Raw genomic sequence first — 19,663 nt, 5'->3', positions numbered from 1 at the left:
TAGCTTAGGTCCTGTCTTCTGCAGGTGCTTTTCTTCAGTGTCTGCATCACCAGCCATGACCAAACCAGCTCCACGTAGGAGATGGGGGTGAGGTGGGGCTGGGGGTGGGGGGAGGCTAGTGGAGCAGGGTGGTACAGGAGTCTCCCCAGTGTCACCAGTCCCCCTCCTCTCTCCAACCAGAGGGCACTGGTGCTGCCAGGACTCACTCACAGAGCCAGTAGAACTGGAAATAATAGTCAGTGAAAAGGTGTCCCAGCTGCTGGGGACTGCTGCTGCAGTTGGCTTGGCCCTGGGAGAGAGTGAGAGAAGGAGCTTACAGAGAGGGGTGGGAGATGTCCTCCAAGGGGGGAACTCTGCCTGAACTAGCTGAAAAATCATGGAATCACAGAATGGGTTTGGTTGGAGTCCAGCCCTTCCTCCCAGCACTGCCAGGGCACCACCAACCCATGGCCCTCAGCACCACAGCTCCAGGGCTTGGAAACCCCTCCAGGGGTGGGGACTGCACCACTGCCCTGGGCAGCCTGGGACAGACCTGGACAACCCTCAAGGGCAACAAATTGTTCCTCATGTCCAACCTAAACCTCCCCTGGGGCAACTTGAGGCCATTCCCTCTTTCCTGTCACTTGTTCCTTGGCAGAAGAGCCCAACCCCCACCTGGCTCCAGCCTCCTTGCAGGGAGCTGCAGAGAGCCAGAAGGTCTCCCCTCAGCCTCCTTTTCTCCAGGCTCAACACCCCCAGCTCCCTTGGAAATTCTCCAGACCCTTCTCCTTGTGCTTCAGACCCTTCAGAAGGGCTTCATTGCCCTTCTCTGGACCCAAACCAGCCCCTCAATGTCCTTCTTGGATAGAAAGACCCAAAACTGACCCCAGGATTCCAGTTGTGGCTCAGGGGGACAGTCCCTGCCCTGGTCCTGTAACTGCGGAAGGCACCAAGCGTGATGGAGAGGGCTGTGGAGGGCTCTTGGTGCACAGTGAGACCACTAACCCCCACCATGGTCCCACTGCTCTCCCTTCTGCTGACTAGGAGGACAAGAGGGCAGACAGGAGGGAAGACAGAGCAGCTTCTTGCTGTCACTCACTGGCTGTGCTACTCGGAAGTGGTAGGTGAACTCCTGGAAGGACATCGTCACGAGGGGCCACCGGTGAGTTGTGTCCTGGGCAAGAAACCACAGCAGCTGGGATGAGATCAGGGCTGAGCCCCAGGGGGATGTTCTCCCTGGCCAGGCTGCTGCAGAGCCTTCTGGAGGGACTGATGTGCTGAGGTGACCCCACACACCACGCCACACCTGGGCTTTGCAGGTGTCCCCTCCTCCTCCTCTTTACCTGTGTGTCTGTGGCATTGGTGGAGCTGCTCAGCTTCACAGCATCCTGGCAGGGGGCACTGGAGGCAAGGCCACAAAGGGAGATGGAGACAGCTGAGGAGGAGCTGAGGGGACAAGACATGGTGAGACCATGGAAAAGGAGCAGCCAGCAACCCCCCCACCTCAGGCAGAAGACACCATGGCCAGGTGGCAGAGTCTCCAGCTGACCTGAGGGGTACCAAAGCACCAAAGAGATGAGCCCTGGACCACTCACTTCATCTCCAGGGTCAGGTTGGTGTTCACTGCTGTGAGCTGGTTGACAGGGATGCGGTAGGTGAAGTTTCCAGTCCTAGGGACAACAAAAGAGAACATCAGACCTCACCCCAGCACTGCAGGTAGCTGTGAGATGGCCAGCTCAGGACCCAAAGGCTCTCTCCTCAACGAGGAGGAACTCCCAGGCTGGCTCCTGGGGCTGAGCTCATCACCAAACACAACCTTCTGGCCCCTCCTGCCCAAGGAGCAGCACCAGCTGCCTGGGGGTGAGGGCACAAACTGGCCCAAGGCTCCAGGAGCTGCTTCTCCTGGACCTCCCACAGTGTTGCTTCCACCAAAGTGCTGCCAGATGGCTCTGCCTTGCTCACCTGCAGGTGTCTGGAGCTGCACAGTACTGAGCCTGGATGGCCAGGTTGACCTCCACAATCCGGATGGAGCGCAGCACTGGGCTTGGCCCTGCAGGGGGGCAGAAGAGGCTGCTTAGGAACAGGAGAGGGCTGGCTGCTGGAATACCCTGGGGGAGAAGAGCTAGAAGGGCCACCTGACACTGAGACCAGCTTTCCTCACCACCCTGTCATCAGAGAGAGTCAGATTGCTGCAAGAGAATGAGCCCTGCACTCCAAGAAGGACACTGAGGAGCTGGAGCAGGGCCAGAGAAGGGCAACAAAGCTGGGGAAGGGTCTGGAGAACAGGGCTGGGGAGGAGCAGCTGAGGGAGCTGGGGGTGTTGAGCCTGAAGAAAAGGAAGCTGAGGGGAGACCTTCTGGCTCTCTGCAACTCCCTGCAAGGAGGCTGGAGCCAGCTTGGGGTTGGGCTCTTCTGCCAAGGAAGAGGTGACAGGACAAGAGGAAACTGCCTCATGTTGCCTCAGGGGAAGTTTGGGTTGGACATGAGGAACAATTTTTTCTCCAAAAGGGTTGTGAAGGTCTGGTCCAGGCTGCAGTGGTGGAGTCTCCACCCATGAGGGGTTTTAAAGCCCTGGAGCTGTGGTGCTGAGGGCTGTGGTTTGGTGGTGCCTTGGCAGTGCTGGGTGAAGGGTTGGATTCGATGACCTTAAAGGTCTTCTCCAACCTCAACAATTCCATGATTCCAAGACTGTGCTACCCAGGCCTGGAGAACCAGGAAAGGAGGTGCCTCAGACTATGCCATAGGGTGGTCATCAACACTCCTTCCCCTCTGCTGCCAGCAGGACTGAGTCTGGGCCTTTCTTCCTCTGGATCCAGTTTCGAAAGGAAGGGAGGAAGCTGAGATGGGGTCAGAACAGAGATTCCAACCCAAACCATCCTATGATTCCATGGCATCCTCAAAAGGGGAACCAGGAGCTGGCCAACACAGGCAGGTGGAGGTTGGGATGGAGGGACGGAGAGATGCAGGGACAGAGGGATGCAGGGACGGAGGGATGCAGGGACGGAGGGATGCAGGGACGGAGGGATGCAGGGACGGAGGGATCCAGGGACGGAGGGATCCAGGGACAGAGGGATCCAGGGCTGGAGGGATCCAGGGACAGAGGGATCCAGGGCTGGAGGGACGGAGGGATCCAGGGCTGGAGGGACGGAGGGATGCAGGGCTGGAGGGACGGAGGGATGCAGGGCTGGAGGGACGGAGGGATGCAGGGCTGGAGGGACGGAGGGATGCAGGGCTGGAGGGACGGAAGGATGCAGGGCTGGAGGGACGGAGGGATCCAGGGCTGGAGGGACGGAAGGATCCAGGGACGGAGGGCTGGAAGGATGCAGGGCTGGAGGTTGAATCTGGCTGCACAAGCCGCAAGGATGAGGCCACAGGGAGAGCTTCGAGAGGACAGATGAGACCCAAGTGGTGGAGGAGGAGGACACCCCAGGAGAGAAGGCAGGAGCACAGGTGGTGCTGCAGGGAGGGCAGAGGGGCTGGTGGGCACCTACCATCCGTGGCAGGCTGATCCCTGCGGGGCCGCTGGCTCGCCGGCTGCCGGACGCTGCGCTGCCGCCGGCTCAGCCCCAGCGCGGAGCTGCTGCGGGAGAGCGAGAGGTTGGAGATGGACTTGGATTTGGCCTGGATTTGGTGGGTGAAGGGGGAAGAGGGGCTGGCATTGGGGCTGCCGAAGCTCTGAGACCTGTCAGGAGTCTTTGGCCACTTGGGGTAGGAGCTGGCTTTCCCGGTGATGCCCCTGGATTTGCCTTTGATGTTTGTCACCGGTAGGAGCGAGGTGTGGCTTTGGTCTGGGGAAGGAAAGAGGAGAAGAAGAAGAAGGTTGGGCTGAGAGGTGGGGAGACAGGTTGGCATAACTTCTGACCTCCAGAGGGAAGAGCTCCCAGCTCTGGGTTCATGTTGTCCCCCACTCTGTCACCTTCCCACTCCCCTGTGCTTGAACGGACTGGTGGGATCTGGGCAGGGATGGGAAGTTGGAGAAGGCTGTGGGGACAAAGTGGGGACACAAGGCCATGCTCAGGTAGGGTATGGTGTCCAAGGCAAGGTTAAGACATGGCTCTAGTGGTGTTACAACTCTGCAGTGACTGCCTGAGGTGCAGCAGTGATGATGATGATGATGGAGCAAGTGACCTTGCAGAAGCCCTGCTTGGGCAGCCAAGAGGCAGCAGCTCCTGGCTGGTCAGAGCCCTGCTCAAAGCAAACAGAGGAATGAGGTCAGACTGTGAGGGAGAGCTGCTGGGGCCAGCCCAGTGCAGCCTCTCATTATTTTGTGGTGGCAAAGCAGACAGCTCCAAAGTCCTTCCACAGCCCCCACCCACTCCTGATCATAGAATCCCAGACTGGTTTGGGTTAAAGAGACCTTTGAAGGTCATCCAATCCAAGCCCCCTGCAGTCAGCAGGGACAGCCCCAACCAGAGCAGGTTGCTCAGAGCCCCAAACAACCTGACCTGCAGTGGTGCCAGGGCTGGGGCAGCTCCCACCTCTCTGGGCACCCTGGGACAGGCTCTCACCACCCTCAGGGGCAAACATTTCTCCCTTCTCTCCAGTCTCTATCTCCCTCTGGTAGTTCCAAACCATCAGTCCTTGTCCTGTCCAGCAGACCCTGCTCAAAAGTCTGTCTGTCCCTCAGCCTCTTGAAGCACTGAAAGGCCACCAGAAGGTGTCCCTGGAGCCTTCTCTTCTCCAGGCTGCACAACCCCAACTCTCTCAGCCTGGCACACAGCAGAGGGCTTCCAGCCCTCCCATCACTGCTGTGACCTCCTCTGGCCCTGCTCCAACAGCTCCATGTCTCTGCTGTGCTGAGATCTCCAGAGCTGGACCCAGCACTGCAGGTTGGATCTCAGCAGAGAGGCAGAATCCCCTCCCTGCCCCTGCTGCCCAAACTGCTGGGGATCACCCCAGGACATGGCTGGTGTCTCAGGCAGCTCATCTCCAGCTTTTCACACACCCTTCTCCACAGGGCTGCTCTCCAGCTCTTCACCTCTAGCCTGGGCTGCTACTGCAGACTGCCCCATCCCATGGCAATGACCTTGAACCCCCACGAGGCTCACACAGTCCCACTTCTCCAGGCCCCCCTGGATGGATCACATCCCTCAGCTGCACCACTCAGCTTGGTGTCATCTGCACCCTCCCCGTTCATGGCATTGATGGAGATACTGAACAGCATGGGCCAGAGGTGCCTGACCCAGGCCACATGGGCAGTGAGGACCTGGTTGGCCCTGAAGTTGCTTGCTGGAGGAGCTCTCAACCCCTGGCAGCAGGTATGGAGGAAACCAGGCACACTTTGAAGGTAGAGGTGAGAAGAGGCTGGGGCTAGGAGGTGAGATAGGAGCTTGGTGCTGTCCCAGCACCTGCTGGGTGTGGGGCTGGTACTTACCTGTCCGGTTGGTGGCATGAGTGGGGCTGGTCTCAGCCAGGGCAACAGAGGAGGCATTGGTGGGAGCAGCAGAGCAGCACACAGAGAAGCAGGGTGGGCTGAAGCAGGCTAGAAGGCTGTGACCAGGTGAGCTGAAGACTACACCATGAGCATCTTCTGTGACTGCAGGACAAACAGCAGGGACACACAGTGAGTCATGGGGAGAGGCATCTCAGAGGAGCACCACCAAGGGCCCCCAGCATCTCTTACAACTGCTGCATCCACAGGGTTGGAAAAGACCTCCAGGATCATAGAATGGACCAGGCTGGAAGGGGCCTCCAAAGCTCATCCCGTCCAACCCCCCTTGCACCCAGCAGGGACATCCCCAACTAGATCAAGCTGCCCAGAGTCTCATTGAGCCTCACCTTGAATGTCTCCAGGGAAGGAGCCTCAACCACCTCCCTGAGCAACCTGTTCCAGTGTTCCACCACCCTCAGAGTGAAGAACTTCTTCCTGCTCTGCAATCTAAATCTGCCCTTCTCTCATTTGAAGCCATTGCCCCTGGTCCTGTCCCTGCAGACCTTTGCTAACAGTCTCTCCCCATCCTTCCTGTAGCCCCCTTCAGGTCCTGCCAGGCTGCTGTTAGGTCTCCCAGCTCCCCCAGCCTGTCCTTCTAGTAGAGCTCCTCCAAGCCCTGACCATTTTCATGGCCTTCCTCTGGACCCTCTCCATCAGCTCCATGTCCTTCCTATGTTGAGGGCTGCACACAGCACTGCAGGTGAGGTCTCACCAGAGCAGAGTAAAGCCCCTCCATTAACCCAACACTGCCAGGCCCATCCCTTGCTCCAAACCAGCCCCCCAGGATGCCCCAGCATGAAGACAGCACCGTAACAGCAAGCCCCTGGCATGCTCAGGTGTTGCCAGAGGTCACCTGGGGGGGGTGGTGGAGTCACCATCTGTGGAGGTGCAGCTATGGCACCTGGGGAGGTGGTTTAATGGCCATGGTGGGGTTGACACTTGGACTCCATGGTCTTAGAGGTCTTCTCCAACCCAAACAATCCCATGACTCTGTGGAGGAGCAGCCCCATTCACCACCCTTCCCCACGCTCACACGGAGTCACACAGAGAATCAAGCAGGTTGGAAAAGGCCTCAGAGCTCATCAGTTCCAACCTATTACCTCATACCTACCACCTCCTGACAACCAGACCATGGCTCCAAGGGCCACATTCAAGCTTCTTTTCAACACCTCCACCACCTCCCTGGGCAGCACATCCCATGGCCAATTACTCCTTCTGTGAAGGACTTTCTCCTCATCCTGAGCCTAAACTTCCCCCTGCACAGCTTGAGACTGTGTCCTCTTGTTCTGGTGGTGGTTGTCTGGGAGAAGAGACCAACCCCCTCCTGGCTACAACCTCCCTTCAGGTAGTTGTATAGAGCAATGAGGTCTCCCCTGAGCCTCTTCTTCTCCAGGCTAAACACCCCCAGCTCCCTCAGCCTCTCCTCATAGGGCTGTGCTCCAGACCTCTCCCCAGCCTGGTTGCCCTTCTCTGGACACATTCAGGTATCTCAATGTCCTCCTTAAATTGAGGAGCCCAGAACTGGACACAGGACTCACACTTGAACATAGAAGATTTCAGCTCAACATGAGGAGAAACTTCTTTACAGTGAGGGTGACAGAGCCCTGGAACAGGGGGGTTGTTGAGCCTCCTTCTCTGGAGACTTTCCAAACCCACCTGGATGCATTCCTGTGCAGACTCCCCTAAGTGATCCTGCTTTAGCAGGGGGGTTGGCGCTGATCATCTCTTGAGGTCCCTTCCAACCTCTGATATACTGTGAGACTCTAGGTGTGGTCTAACCAGTGCTGAGCACAGGGCAGAATGACCTCCCTGCCCCTGCTGGCCACACTATCCCTGATCCAGGCCAGGATGCCATTGGCCTTCTTGGCCTCCTGCCATCCCATGACCTACCATGGTGCAGGGGGGTCCTGCTGCTGGCTCCAGCGGAGGTGGCAGTGGATCTCACCAGCTGGGTTTTGTCCAGGTTTTGGCTTGACCTGAAAAGCAGGAGAGGATGGTGACAACCTCTGTAATGGGGGACACTGGTGTCACTTACAAGTGGAGAAGTGGCTGCAGCAGTGAGTGGGGTCGATGGGACCGAGGGCATGGGGCAGGAGCAGAGCTGGAGTGTAGGAGGGCGAGGAGGAGCAAAGGCTGGGAAAGGAAAGGCAGCAGAGGGACACTCAAACTGTGAAGACAGCAAGAAGAACATCACAGCAGGCAGCTGCACATCTGGCAGGGATGAGTCCCAGCTGGTCCAGAGGACACCAGCAATGCTCCCTTGCTGCTCACGAGGTTTACTTGACTGCATCGCCAACAGTCATCTCCAGGGTGGATTTCTGTGCTGTGGTCTTCAGATGTTGAACAACAACAGGCTCCAAGTCCTCATCATTCCTTAAGAAAGGTGCTCCTTAATCTCAGAGATGTTCTTCCTGGCCTTGTTTTCCAGAAACACACAGGGTCCCACCCAGATCCATCCCAGCTGTTCCACTGAAGCTATCAAGACCTGAGCTTAGGACACCACAAGCATCTCCTGAGGGAAAGGAGATATGAAAGGGGAGGAGCTGAGGCCACAGCTGCAGTCCTGGGTCCAGTTCTGGGCTTCCCAGTTCAGGAGAGACTGGAAACTGCTGGAGAGAGTCCAGGGGAGGCTCTGAAGATGCTGAGGAGCCTGGAGCAGCTCTGTGAGGAGCCCTGGGGCTGGTGAGCCTGCAGAAGAGCAGCCCCAGAGGGGAGCTGAGCAATGCTCAGCAAGAGCTAAAGGAGCTGTGGGGGGCAAGAGGCTGGGGCCAGACTCTGCTGAGTGGTGCCCAGGGCCAGGCCAAGGGGCAGAGGGCACAAAGTGGAAGCCAGGAGGCTGCAGGTGAAGCTGAGGAGAAAGTTGTTTGGTGTGAGGGTGCTGGAGGGCTGGAGCAGGCTGGCCAGAGAGGTTGTGGAGTGTCCTTGTGTGGAGAGCTTCCAACCCCCCCTGGGCATTGTGCTGCTGGGCAAGCTGCTGTGGGTGTCCTGCTGGAGCAGGGGGCTTGGACTGGCTGAGCTCCAGAGCTCCCTTCCCACCTCCACCATGCTGGGATTCATCCCTCCACTCCTTTCAACCTGCCTCCTCCTGCTCTACCTCTGGCATGCCATTCCTCTATCCATCCTTTCCTTACCTGGCTCCTCAACCTCCCAACCCTAACTCCCCCTTCCTGCTGGGGTCCATCGCCCTTCCTCCTGGACCCCACCTGCTGAAGGAGGTTCACATCCCTCTGCTTCTCAATGTTACTGAAGATTCTTGGTCTTCTGGGGTGCAGATGGGAGAAAGAGGAGGAGTGGAGAGAGGAGGCAGCAACCAAAGAAGGGGAGAAGGAAAGGTCACGTACCGTGGACACAGAGCAACCGGCACCCCAGGGCCCCTGTGCCGGAAAAGGGCCAGGAGGCAGGCAGTGGGCACAGCAAAGGAGCTGCAGGGAGGGGGTGAAGGAGGATGGGCAGGAAAGGTGAGATGGTAAGAGGGTGAGGAAGACACAGGGGAGAGGGCAATGAAGGAGGATATGGAAGATAATGGATGTGGGGAAAAGGAGAGAGGCAAAAATTTGAGACCGAGTGGGGAAAAAAGGAATGGGTTGGATGAGTGGAGGATCCAGGGCAGGATGGAGAGGAGGAATAGGATAGGGAAGGAGAGAGAGAAAAAGAGACTCATTATCTGGTGACATGAGCTCCTGGAGGAGTGAGGAGGGGCAGGGCCAACTGCCTCCTGTGCAGGCTGGCCAGGCTAGGACCATCCCCTCACCACTCCCTGCACACTAAGGACCTGGTCTGTAGAGCAAAACTCTTGCCTAGCCCAGACTGGTCCAGTCCCACTGCAACCAGTGGGATGATGCTGGCTTAGTCCAGCTGGAGAGGCTGCACCCAGAGATCATTCAAACCAGCCAACGACATCTCCTCCTCTGTATCCTCTCTGCTCCTCACTTCTTGCTCCAGAGAATTTAGCTGACATCAGGGCTGGCCACGGGGATGGGTTGGGTTTGCAGCTTTACTGGGACCATGCTCAGTAACCTCACAGCAGCTGCTTTTATTTTGAGCTCCAGGCTCCCCAGGGCACCACATCCCTCCCACAGAGCCCAGAAGGTACTCACCCATCAATGTCCACCAGGTCCTCCTCACTGCGCAGGCTCAGCACGTAGAGAGTGGACATGGACACCACGCTGGAGAGAGAGAGGGACAGGCTGAGGGTGGGCAAGGGCACAGTGGAGAAGAGTGTGGCCAGAAGGTTGAGAGAGGTCCTCATCCCCTCTACTCTGCCTTAGCCAGGCCACAGCTGGAGCACTGGGTCCAGTTCTGGGCTCCCCAGTTCAGGAGAGACTGGGAACTGCTGGAGAGAGTCCAGGGGAGGCTCTGGAGATGCTGAGGGGCCTGGAGCAGCTCTGTGAGCAGCAAAGGCTGAGAGCCCTGGGGCTGGTGAGCCTGCAGAAGAGCAGCCCCAGAGGGGAGCTGAGCAATGCTCAGCAAGAGCTAAAGGAGCTGTGGGGGGCAAGAGGCTGGGGCCAGACTCTGCTGAGTGGTGCCCAGGGCCAGGCCAAGGGGCAGAGGGCACAAAGTGGAAGCCAGGAGGTTGCAGGTGAAGCTGAGGAGAAAGTTGTTTGGTGTGAGGGTGCTGGAGGCCTGGAGCAGGCTGGCCAGAGAGGTTGTGGAGTGTCCTTGTGTGGAGAGCTTCCAACCCCCCCTGGGCATTGTGCTGCTGGGCAAGCTGCTGTGGGTGCCCTGCTGGAGCAGGGGGCTTGGACTGGCTGAGCTCCAGAGCTCCCTTCCAACCCCACCACACTGGGGCTCTGGGATTTGGTGACATGTCATGGTTCTGATGGGCTTCCAAGGGATTTCAGGCCATGGAAGAAGCTGTAGGTTCACAGCCCCTCACCACACATCCCATGGATGGAGAGAGGGAGTGGAGAAGCAGCAGTGCTGGTTTGTGGTCTCACCTGAAGGCCATGATGATGACCAGGGCTATGATGGTGCCCTGCAGGAAGCGCTGGCTGATGCAGGCCTGCTCTGGGACAATTGATGGTGACTGCAAGAGAAGAAAGCCAAGATTTGGGGTTCTCTTCAGCTCAGAGGTCCACTGCTCTCTGGTCCTTGCACAGATCCCACCCAGCCCATCCCAAGCAAGCCCTGAACCCCTTCAGAGCAGAAGGCAGCTAACACCTTCACTAGGGATGGACAAGAAGGAAGGAGAGATGATGGAAATGGGAGCAAGGCTGTGTAAAGGAAGCACGTGAGGACCATGGAGGTGACCAGTCTTGGACAGGTCACCTTCTGCCCAGCACCATTGCTCCTTTGGAAGTGGTTCTTTACCTTGCTGGCTACTTTGTGGGGCCTCTTCTTGTGGGGCACGCTTCCTGCACGGCTGAACTGGCTCCCTGTTTGGCTGCAAGGAGGAGAAGCAGGAAGGAAGTTGAGCAAGAACAACACCCAAAAGCCATTCCCAACCAAACCAAAGATGATTCTGTGGTCATCAGAGTCACAGACCCTGGTCACTCCATCTGCTTGGAGGGAGCTGCAACGCTGCTCTGGCAGGGGTGTTGGACTCAATGATCTTGGGGGGTCCCTTCCAACCCCTACCATCCTGTGAGCCTGTGACTGTTGCCCAAAGAGCCTTAATTCTGCCCCAAAAGCTGCTTCCCTGTCAAGGGAAGGAGGAGAAACTCTTTGCCCTTGAGGAAGTCCAACGTGGAGACATCTTCATACCAAGGTTTCCTTGGGGGCCTGTCGGCAGGGGAATGGCCATGGTGGTGCTGGGCTGAGGGTCAGACTTGATGACCTTAGAGGCCTTTTCCAACCCATTCCACGTGTCCAGCAGCGTTCTCCCACCCACCTCAGCTCCTCAAAGGTACCCCCACGCCAAACAACCCCTGCCAAGACCCCACCACCCCTCCCCATGAGGCTCTGGCCAGCCTGATCTAGTGTGAGGTGTCCCTGCCCATGGCAGGGGGGTTGGAACTGGCTGAGCCTTGTGGTCCCTCCCACCCCTGACTGATTCTATGTCCCTCTGTGGCTCCTGTGCCCTCCAATACCTGAAGGCCCCCGAGCTGATGGTTGACTTCATGCTGTCCAGCCTCTTGAGCTTGGCCAGCTTGTGGCTCCACCTCTCCAGCTCATCGATGCGGGTCTCCAGGTTGTCTGTCAGCTTGCAGAGCTCCTTCACCGCCCCGACGTTCTCCATGAAGATTCGCTCCTGCCAAGGGGCAGCAGGGTGGGTGGCCTGCCATGGGAACACCACTCCTGCTCCCAGGCATCTGCCCACCCTGATTGCTCTGCCATCCCCTGCCCCAAGGTGAGGACAAGCTCCACAACACCCAGGTTTGGGGGTAGGGAGTCACATTGAGTCCAGTTCTGGGCTCCCCGGTTCAGGAGGGACAGGGATCTGCTGGAGAGAGTCCAAGGGAGGGCTGTGAGGATGCTGAAGGGACTGGAGCACTGCCCTGGGAGGAGAGGCTGAGAGCCCTGGGGCTGTTCAGTCTGGAGAAGAGAAGGCTGAGAGGGGATCTGATCAATGTCTATCAATAGCTGAGGGCTGGGGGTCAAGAGGCAGGGGACAGGCTCTGCTCACTTGCACCCTGTGCTAGGACAAGGGGCAATGGAGAGAAACTCCAGCACAGGAGGTGCCACCTCCACATGAGGAGGAACTTCCTCCCTGTGAGGGTCACAGAGCACTGGAACAGGCTGCCCAGAGAGGTTGTGGAGTCTCCTTCTCTGGAGACTTTCCAGCCCCATCTGGATGTGTTCCTGCGTGCCCTGTGCTGGATTCCATGCTCCTGCTCTGGACTCAATGACCTTCAGAGGTCCCTCCCAACCCCTAACATCCTGTGAGCCTGGGATCCAGCTTGGCCCCATCTAGATCTCTGCAGCCCCAGAATGCAAGAATGAGAGAGACCCTCCTCAAACCCAACCAAAACAATAAATGTTTCTCTCTGGAGGTCTGCTATTGGCATCTGGAGGTCTCCTGAGGTGTCCTGCTGGCACTAGCCCAGAGTCCCTCCTCAGTCACAAAAGACAGATGCAAAATTCCCATCCTCACAAGGAGCTCTTGGTCCAAGCACTACACCCAGGTGATTTTGGATGCTCTTCCATGCCTTGCTCCAGGGTGGGAAGAAGCTCCACAACACCCAGCTCTGGGGGTAGAGAATCACCCAGCTTGGTCCCATCTAGATCCCCACAGCCCCAGGATGCAAGAGTGAGAGAGAGACCCTCCTCAAACCCAACCAAAACAATAAATGTTGGGCTCCTGAGGTCTCCTGAAGTCTCCAATTTGTGTCCTGCTGGGGCTAACCCCAAAAGTCCAGCTCAGTCAAAGAGGACAGCTGCCAAGTTCTCATCCTCAGGAGGAGCCCTTGGCCAAAGCACTACACTAAGAGGGCCTTGGACACTGTGGATGATTGGTAGCAGCAGGTAGATGTCTCTTGGGAGAGCTCAGCTGGGGCAGAGCCCTCAGCTGGCAGTGCCAGGCTGTTCTGCAATGGGCAGCAGCTCCTGCTGCTGAGCTGTGGCCCATGGAGGAGGGCTGTGAGCAGAGCCAAAGGACAGCAGTGGCTTGGCCATGTGCAGGTGGGACAGAAAAAGCCAAGCTGAGAGCTGCTGCTGCTGCTGCACTGTGATGTGACTGGCAGGGGTCATGCTTCCAGAAACAAGACACCAAGGCCTGGACAGTCCTACTCTGGAGAGATGGAGAAGGGTCTGGAGAACAGGGCTGGGGAGGAGAGGATGAGGAGCTTGGGGGTGTTGAGCCTGGAAGAAAGAAGGCTGAGGGGAGACCTTCTGGCTCTCTGCAGCTCCCTGCAAGGAGGCTGGAGCCAGGTGGGGGTTTCTCCCAAGGAAAAAGTGACAGGACAAGAGGCAATGGCCTCAAGTTTTGCCAGGGGAGGTTTAGGTTGGACATGAGGAATATTTTTTTCTCCTTAAGGGTTGTCAAAGCCTGGCCCAGGCTGCCCAGGGCAGTGGTGCAGTCCCCATCCCTGCAGGGGTTTCCAAGCCCTGGAGCTGTGGTGCTGAGGGCCATGGGTTGGTGGTGCCCTGGCAGTGCTGGGGGAAGGGTTGGAGACTCCATGACCTGGAAAGGGCTTTTCCAACCTAAACCATTCTGTGATAGAGTGCCAGAGGTGAGAGCTGGCAGCTGTGGGAGGCTGTCCCCTCCATGTGTGCTGTGGAAGTTGTCCTCTGCAAGCCCAGAGCAGCACAGGTTGAGCTGGGTTACAGGGAGGTGAGGGAGCCAAGAGCTCTGGGTTGTCTTGACATGAGCATTTTGTCTTATCTGGAAGGGAGAGATGATGATGATGATGATGATGAAGAGCCTCCCTCCAGGAGGCTGCCAACAGGGAGCCCTTGCTGAGGGAGATGCTGCCTACCTTCCCCACCATCAGGCTAGTGCCTCCCTGCTGATGCCTGCTGCCCACCCACAGCTGCTCCTGCCTGGATCTGAGAGGCCAGCCAGGGTGGTGGTGGCCCAGCAGCATCTCCCAGGCATCACAGTTTCCCCTCTCCCATTTCCAGCTCCACAACTCCCTTCAGCCAGGTTCAACAGCATCCCTGCCCCCTCCTGCCTGCCACCAACCTTGTTCACCACCAGGAAGTTCTCAAGGGTCTTCCCATTGGAAAAGACCAGGTCCCCAGTGTCCTTCACAGCTTCAGGGAGAATCTCCTTGACCTCCTGAGCAATGACACCTGTGTGGAAACAGCAGAGTGGGTCAGGGTGGGCTGGTGCTTGGAGAAACCTCCTTGCAGAAGCTCTTGTGGGAAGTGTCACCTTCCCTCCTGCTCTCTAGGGAGGGACTGGTGAAGGAGTTGGTCTCTTCTCCCAAGGAAAAAGCAACAGGACAAGAGGAAATGGCCTCAAGTTTTTCCAGGGGAGGTTTAGGTTGGACATGAGGAACAATTTGTTGCCCTTGAGGGTTGTCAAGGTCTGTCCCAGGCTGCCCAGGGCAGTGGTGCAGTCCCCATCCCTGGAGGGGTTTCCAAGGCCTGGAGCTGTGGTGCTGAGGGCCATGAGTTGGTGGTGCCCTGGCAGTGCTGGGGGAAGGGTGGGAGACTCCATGATCTGAAAGGTCTCTTCCAACCCAAACAATTCCACGATTCCATGAACTCCATTAAATGCCTCACCTCCAGGTGGTGGGAAGCAGTTTCTCTCCTGCCCCACCCCTGAGGGTCTGCCCCACACCAGCTGGGGGCACAGCTCCCCCAAAAGGGCAGGACATTGCCACCCACTCCCACGGACACAATCCTGCTGGGGGGTTGCAGACCACGAGGTCCAGTGCTGCAGATGTCCCTCTGGTGGCTCCCAGGACCTTACCTGTCTCAGAGGTGTTGTCAATGCCCACTGTGGCTGCAAACTCAGGCTTGTAGTTGTAGTGCACCAGCCTCATCCTGGAGATCCTCTTCAGCTGCTCTGTGGTGTCCACCTAGGACAAACCAGGCACAGGGCAGCTCCTAAGCAAGGTGCTGACTCTAAGTTTCCATGGGTGCTATGGTTCATGGTTACACCTCCAGGAGACAGCCCTCAGCCCTGCTCAGAGCAGCCACAGGGACAATGCTTGCCCTGGGGAAGCTCCTTGGGTTGTGAAGCCAGGAGAGGATCAAGTCCTGCTGCACCACCAGGCACAGGGCAGGTCTCACAAAGATGAGACAGGACTGCACCCAGCTCTGCTGGACAGGCAGGTGTCCAGCTGAGAGGACTTCAGAGCAGAGCTGAGCTCATCCAGGCTCTGGCAAGCCCTAGTGATGCCTTCACCTCTCTCCAGGTTTGTAACTTCTGTTTCTGCTGCTTCTGGCTAAGATGTGGTGGGCAGGTGTTTGGGACAGAGAGGGACAGACAGACTTCTGAGGCACTTCCTGGCTTGGAGCAGCAAGAGTGTGGCCAGCAGGACCCAGGAAGGAATGATCTACCTGGACTGGGCACTGCTGAGGCCACAGCTGGAATCCTGGGGTTAGTTTAGAGCCTCTCACTCCAAGAAGGACATTGAGAGGCTGGAGCAGGGCAGAGCAGGACAACAAAGCTGGGGAAGGGTCTGGAGAACAGGAATGGTGAGGAGCAGCTGAGGGAGCTGGGGGTGTTGAGCCTGGAGAAAAGGAGGCTGAGGGGAGACCTTCTGGCTCTCTGCAGCTCCCTGCAAGGAGGCTGGAGCCAGGTGGGGGTTGGGGTCTCCTGCTAAGGAACAAGTGACAGGACAAGAGGGAATGGCCTCAGGTTTTGCATCAGCAGAAGTGTGGCCAGCAGGTCAAGGGAGGTGATTCTCCTCCTCTGCTCAGCTCTGGTGAGACCACACCTGGAGTACTGCATCCAGTTCTGGAGCCTCTGTTCCAAGAGGGATCTGGACATGCTGGAAGGTGTCCAGAGAAGGGCCACCAGGATGAGCAGAGGGCTGGAGCACCTCTGCTATGAGGACAGACTGAAAGAGTTGGGGTTGTTCAGTCTGGAGAAGAGAAGGCTCCCAGGTGACCTTCTTGTGGCCTTCCAGTGTCTGAAGGGGCCTACAAGAAAGCTGGGGAGGGACTTTTTAGGCTATCAGGGAGTGACAGGACTGGGGGGAATGGAACAAAGCTGGAAGTGGGGAGATTCAGACTGGATGTGAGGAAGAAGTTCTTCCCCATGAGAGTGGTGAGAGCCTTGAATGGGTTGTCCAGGGAGGTAGTTGAGGCTCCATCCCTGGAGGTGTTTGCAGCCAGGTTGGATGAGGCTCTGGCCAGCCTGATCCAGTGTGAGGTGTCCCTGCCCATGGCAGGGGGCTTGGAACTGGGTTGATCCTTGTGGTCCCTTCCAACCCTGCCTGATCCTATGATCCTCTGACGCTTCCCACTGGCTCTGGTGCCTCTTGGGAGCCCTTTCCCCATCCCCTAAGGCTCCCCTGCTGTGCCTGGCTCTTACCTCCTGGATGTCCTCCTTCACTCGAAGGTCTGAAGGGTGCATCAGGGAGCCCATGACCTTCACATTGCCGTGCACCACCAGGGCCTCATCCGGCCGGTCCGTGTTGATGCCCACTCGGCCGTGGTGGAAGACGGTGTCAGGGAGCTGTGCCCTCTGCCACAGCACATCACTGTCACTCTCAAACTGCCCAGGGTTGGAGGCCTGTGGAGAGATGGGTAAGTAGGGGAAGGGAGGGGGTGAAAAAGCAGCAGGAGGCAGAGAAACGTTGGAGTGGTGCTGGGGAGAAGCGGGTTGAGATGAAGGCAGGAGGAGGATGCCAGGAGAGAACTCCAAATCCATCCCTGTGTGTGGCAGGAGGGCTTGGTAGCAGGAGAAGCCATGGGAAGCTGGTTCCCACCACCCTAATGGGGACATCACCACCCAGGCCACCCACGGGTGGCCTGGGTGGTGATGTCCCCATTAGGGTGGTGGGAAGCAGCTACCAAACAAAGCCTGGCCCAAGCAGAAGTGCCCTGATGGCATCTTGCTCCTCAGAAGGGAAAGGAGGACAGGGAAGATCTCAGGTGAAACTGGGAGATGTTCATCCAGGCACCCTTAGGAAGCAGGATGGAGCTTTTGGGATGAAGAGTCCAGGTCCTGGCATAGGTGCCCTTAAAGACCAACCCCCCTGCAGTCAGCAGGGACAGCCCCAACCAGAGCAGGTTGCTCAGAGCCCCACACGACCTGACCTGCAGTGGTGCCAGGGCTGGGGCAGCTCCCACCTCTCTGGGCACCCTGGGACAGGCTCTCACCACTCTTAGTATCCATTTCTCCCATCTCTCCAGTCTGAATCTTCCTCCTCTAGTTCCAAACCATCACCCTTTGTCCTGTCACAACAGGCCCTGCTCAAAGGTCTGTCCCCAGCCTTCTTCTCAGCCCCTTGAAGCACTGCAGGGCCACCAGGAGGTCTCCCTGGAGCTTTCTCTTCTCCAGGCTGCACAACCCCAACTCTCTCAGCCTGGCTCACAGCAGAGGGCTTCCAGCCTCTGCTCATTTTTGTGACTCTCTTCTTCTCACACAGCCAGCTCCAGCTGCCAGTGTCCTGCCCCAAGCTGACCTTGCTGCAGCTCCTAGATCTCCCCAAGGTGATGGACCCCAGTGTGACATCCTCCAGTCCTGCTTGGGTGTGCTTTGGCTTATGTGACCCAGCATGGTGGCCACCAGAAGGTCTCTCTGGAGTCTTCCTGCACCTGGAGACCTTGTCCCTGCTGCAAAGTCCCCAACCAGTGTTCCCTGGCTTCCAGCAGCAGCTCTACCCTGGACACTGGTCCAACCTTGAAAGAGTTTGACACTGCCCCTGTCCTCCAACAGGATCTTCCATGCTCTGAGGCTGCTCTAAGGAGATGTGGAAAGGCTGGAGCAGAGCCCAGGGCACGGACAGAGAGGGCAACAGCTGAGGTGGTGATGCTTTGGGGAAGGTGGGAAGGGGCTGGGTGGAGAAAGCACTGAGAAGCAGAGGCAGGTGGGAGAAGGTAGGAGCAAGGGGCTGCAGGTGGAGGGGGCACTGGGGGGCAGAGGCAGGTGGGAGAAGGTAGGAGCAAGGGGCTGCAGGTGGAGGGGGCACTGGGGGGCAGAGGCAGGTGGGGGAAGGTAGGAGCAAGGGGCTGCAGGTGGAGGGGGCACTGGGGGGCAGAGGCAGGTGGGGGAAGGTAGGAGCAAGGGGCTGCAGGTGGAGGGGGCACTGGGGGGCAGAGGCAGGTGGGGGAAGGTAGGAGCAAGGGGCTGCAGGTGGAGGGGGCACTGGGGGGCAGAGGCAGTGGGGGAAGGTAGGAGCAAGGGGCTGCAGGTGGAGGGGGCACTGGGGGGCAGAGGCAGGTGGGAGAAGGTAGGAGCAAGGGGCTGCAGGTGGAGGGGGCACTGGGGGGCAGAGGCAGGTGGGGGAAGGTAGGAGCAAGGGGCTGCAGGTGGAGGGGGCACTGGGGGGCAGAGGCAGGTGGGAGAAGGTAGGAGCAAGGGGCTGCAGGTGGAGGGGGCACTGGGGGGCAGAGGCAGGTGGGGGAAGGTAGGAGCAAGGGGCTGCAGGTGGAGGGGGCACTGGGGGGCAGAGGTAGGTGGGGGTAGGTAGGAGCAAGGGGCTGCAGGTGGAGGGGGCACTGGGGGGCAGAGGCAGGTGGGGGTAGGTAGGAGCAAGGGGCTGCAGGTGGAGGGGGCACTGGGGGGCAGAGGCAGGTGGGGGTAGGTAGGAGCAAGGGGCTGCAGGTGGAGGGGGCACTGGGGGGCAGAGGCAGGTGGGGGTAGGTAGGAGCAAGGGGCTGCAGGTGGAGGGGGCACTGGGGGGCAGCAGGACTCACCCTGACGATGATGCGCTCGGAGATGTGTGCTGCCAGTGTGTAGCTCTGGTTCTGGGCGTGGGCCTGCAGGGCCACCACCAGCATGAAGTACCTGCCAAGGAGGCACAGAGGGCTGCCTGTCACCCTGCACTGCCCCCTGCCCACTGCCCAGGCCCCTGCCCTGCTGGAGGGCAAGCACTACCTCAGCAGGCTGGGCTTGGCAGCTCCCCTCTGCTTGAGCTGCAGAGCACAGATCACAGGACCACAGACCACAGGTCACAGATCACAGGTCACAGATCACAGGCTCACAGACCACAGGCTCACAGATCACAGGTCACAGATCACAGGTCACAGACCACAGGTCACAGATCACAGGTCACAGATCACAGGTCACAGATCACAGGTCACAGGCTCACAGACCACAGGTCACAGGTCACAGATCACAGGATCACAGATCACAGGATCACAGATCACAGGCTCACAGAATCACAGAATCACAGGCTCACAGATCACAGGCTCACAGATCACAGGCTCACAGATCACAGGCTCACAGATCACAGGCTCACAGATCACAGGCTCACAGATCACAGGATCACAGAATCACAGGCTCACAGATCACAGGATCACAGATCACAGGCTCACAGATCACAGGCTCACAGATCACAGGTCACAGATCACAGGTCACAGAATCACAGGATCACAGACCACAGGACCACAGATCACAGGCTCACAGGCTCACAAGATCACAGACTCACAGATCACATGCTCACAGGATGCCAGGGGCTGGAAGGGACCTCTGGAGATCATTGAGTCCAACCCCCCTGCCAGAGCAGGACCACAGAATCCAGCACAGGTCACACAGGAACACATCCAGATGGGGCTGGAAAGTCTCCAGAGAAGGAGACTCCACAACCTCTCTGGGCAGCCTGTTCCAGTGCTCTGTGACCCTCACACTGAAGAAGTTCCTCCTCAGACACTGTCTCCAGTCCCTCCTGGAGCTGGGCAGACCCTTCCTGTGGCCACAGCAGACAGACATCCCCTTTCCTTTGCACAAAGATGGCCAATTTAGGACCT

General features: G+C 58.3%; 1 protein-coding gene across 1 annotated transcript in view; it reads right to left on the bottom strand.

The window, feature by feature from the left end:
• Window positions 1-202: 202 nt before the first annotated feature.
• The window catches only part of MYRF (myelin regulatory factor), an 87,223-nt gene continuing 67,762 nt past the window's right edge, over window positions 203-19,663 (bottom strand). The window contains exons 11-27 of the mRNA XM_054390423.1: window positions 18,611-18,701; window positions 16,281-16,481; window positions 14,709-14,817; window positions 13,974-14,083; window positions 11,440-11,600; window positions 10,721-10,793; window positions 10,348-10,436; window positions 9,508-9,576; window positions 8,752-8,832; window positions 7,301-7,386; window positions 5,354-5,515; window positions 3,471-3,767; window positions 1,942-2,029; window positions 1,575-1,649; window positions 1,323-1,425; window positions 1,079-1,153; window positions 203-289 (exon numbers count right to left, since the gene is read on the bottom strand). Coding sequence (XP_054246398.1) covers window positions 203-289; window positions 1,079-1,153; window positions 1,323-1,425; window positions 1,575-1,649; window positions 1,942-2,029; window positions 3,471-3,767; window positions 5,354-5,515; window positions 7,301-7,386; window positions 8,752-8,832; window positions 9,508-9,576; window positions 10,348-10,436; window positions 10,721-10,793; window positions 11,440-11,600; window positions 13,974-14,083; window positions 14,709-14,817; window positions 16,281-16,481; window positions 18,611-18,701 — 1,957 coding nt within the window. The remainder of the gene's footprint in view (window positions 290-1,078; window positions 1,154-1,322; window positions 1,426-1,574; window positions 1,650-1,941; window positions 2,030-3,470; window positions 3,768-5,353; window positions 5,516-7,300; window positions 7,387-8,751; window positions 8,833-9,507; window positions 9,577-10,347; window positions 10,437-10,720; window positions 10,794-11,439; window positions 11,601-13,973; window positions 14,084-14,708; window positions 14,818-16,280; window positions 16,482-18,610; window positions 18,702-19,663) is intronic.

The sequence above is a fragment of the Indicator indicator genome, chromosome 21 (assembly GCF_027791375.1).
Source record: "Indicator indicator isolate 239-I01 chromosome 21, UM_Iind_1.1, whole genome shotgun sequence".
NCBI lineage: Eukaryota > Metazoa > Chordata > Aves > Piciformes > Indicatoridae > Indicator > Indicator indicator.
Note: the sequence above shows the minus strand (reverse complement) of the source record. Positions and strands in the feature narration are given on the sequence as shown.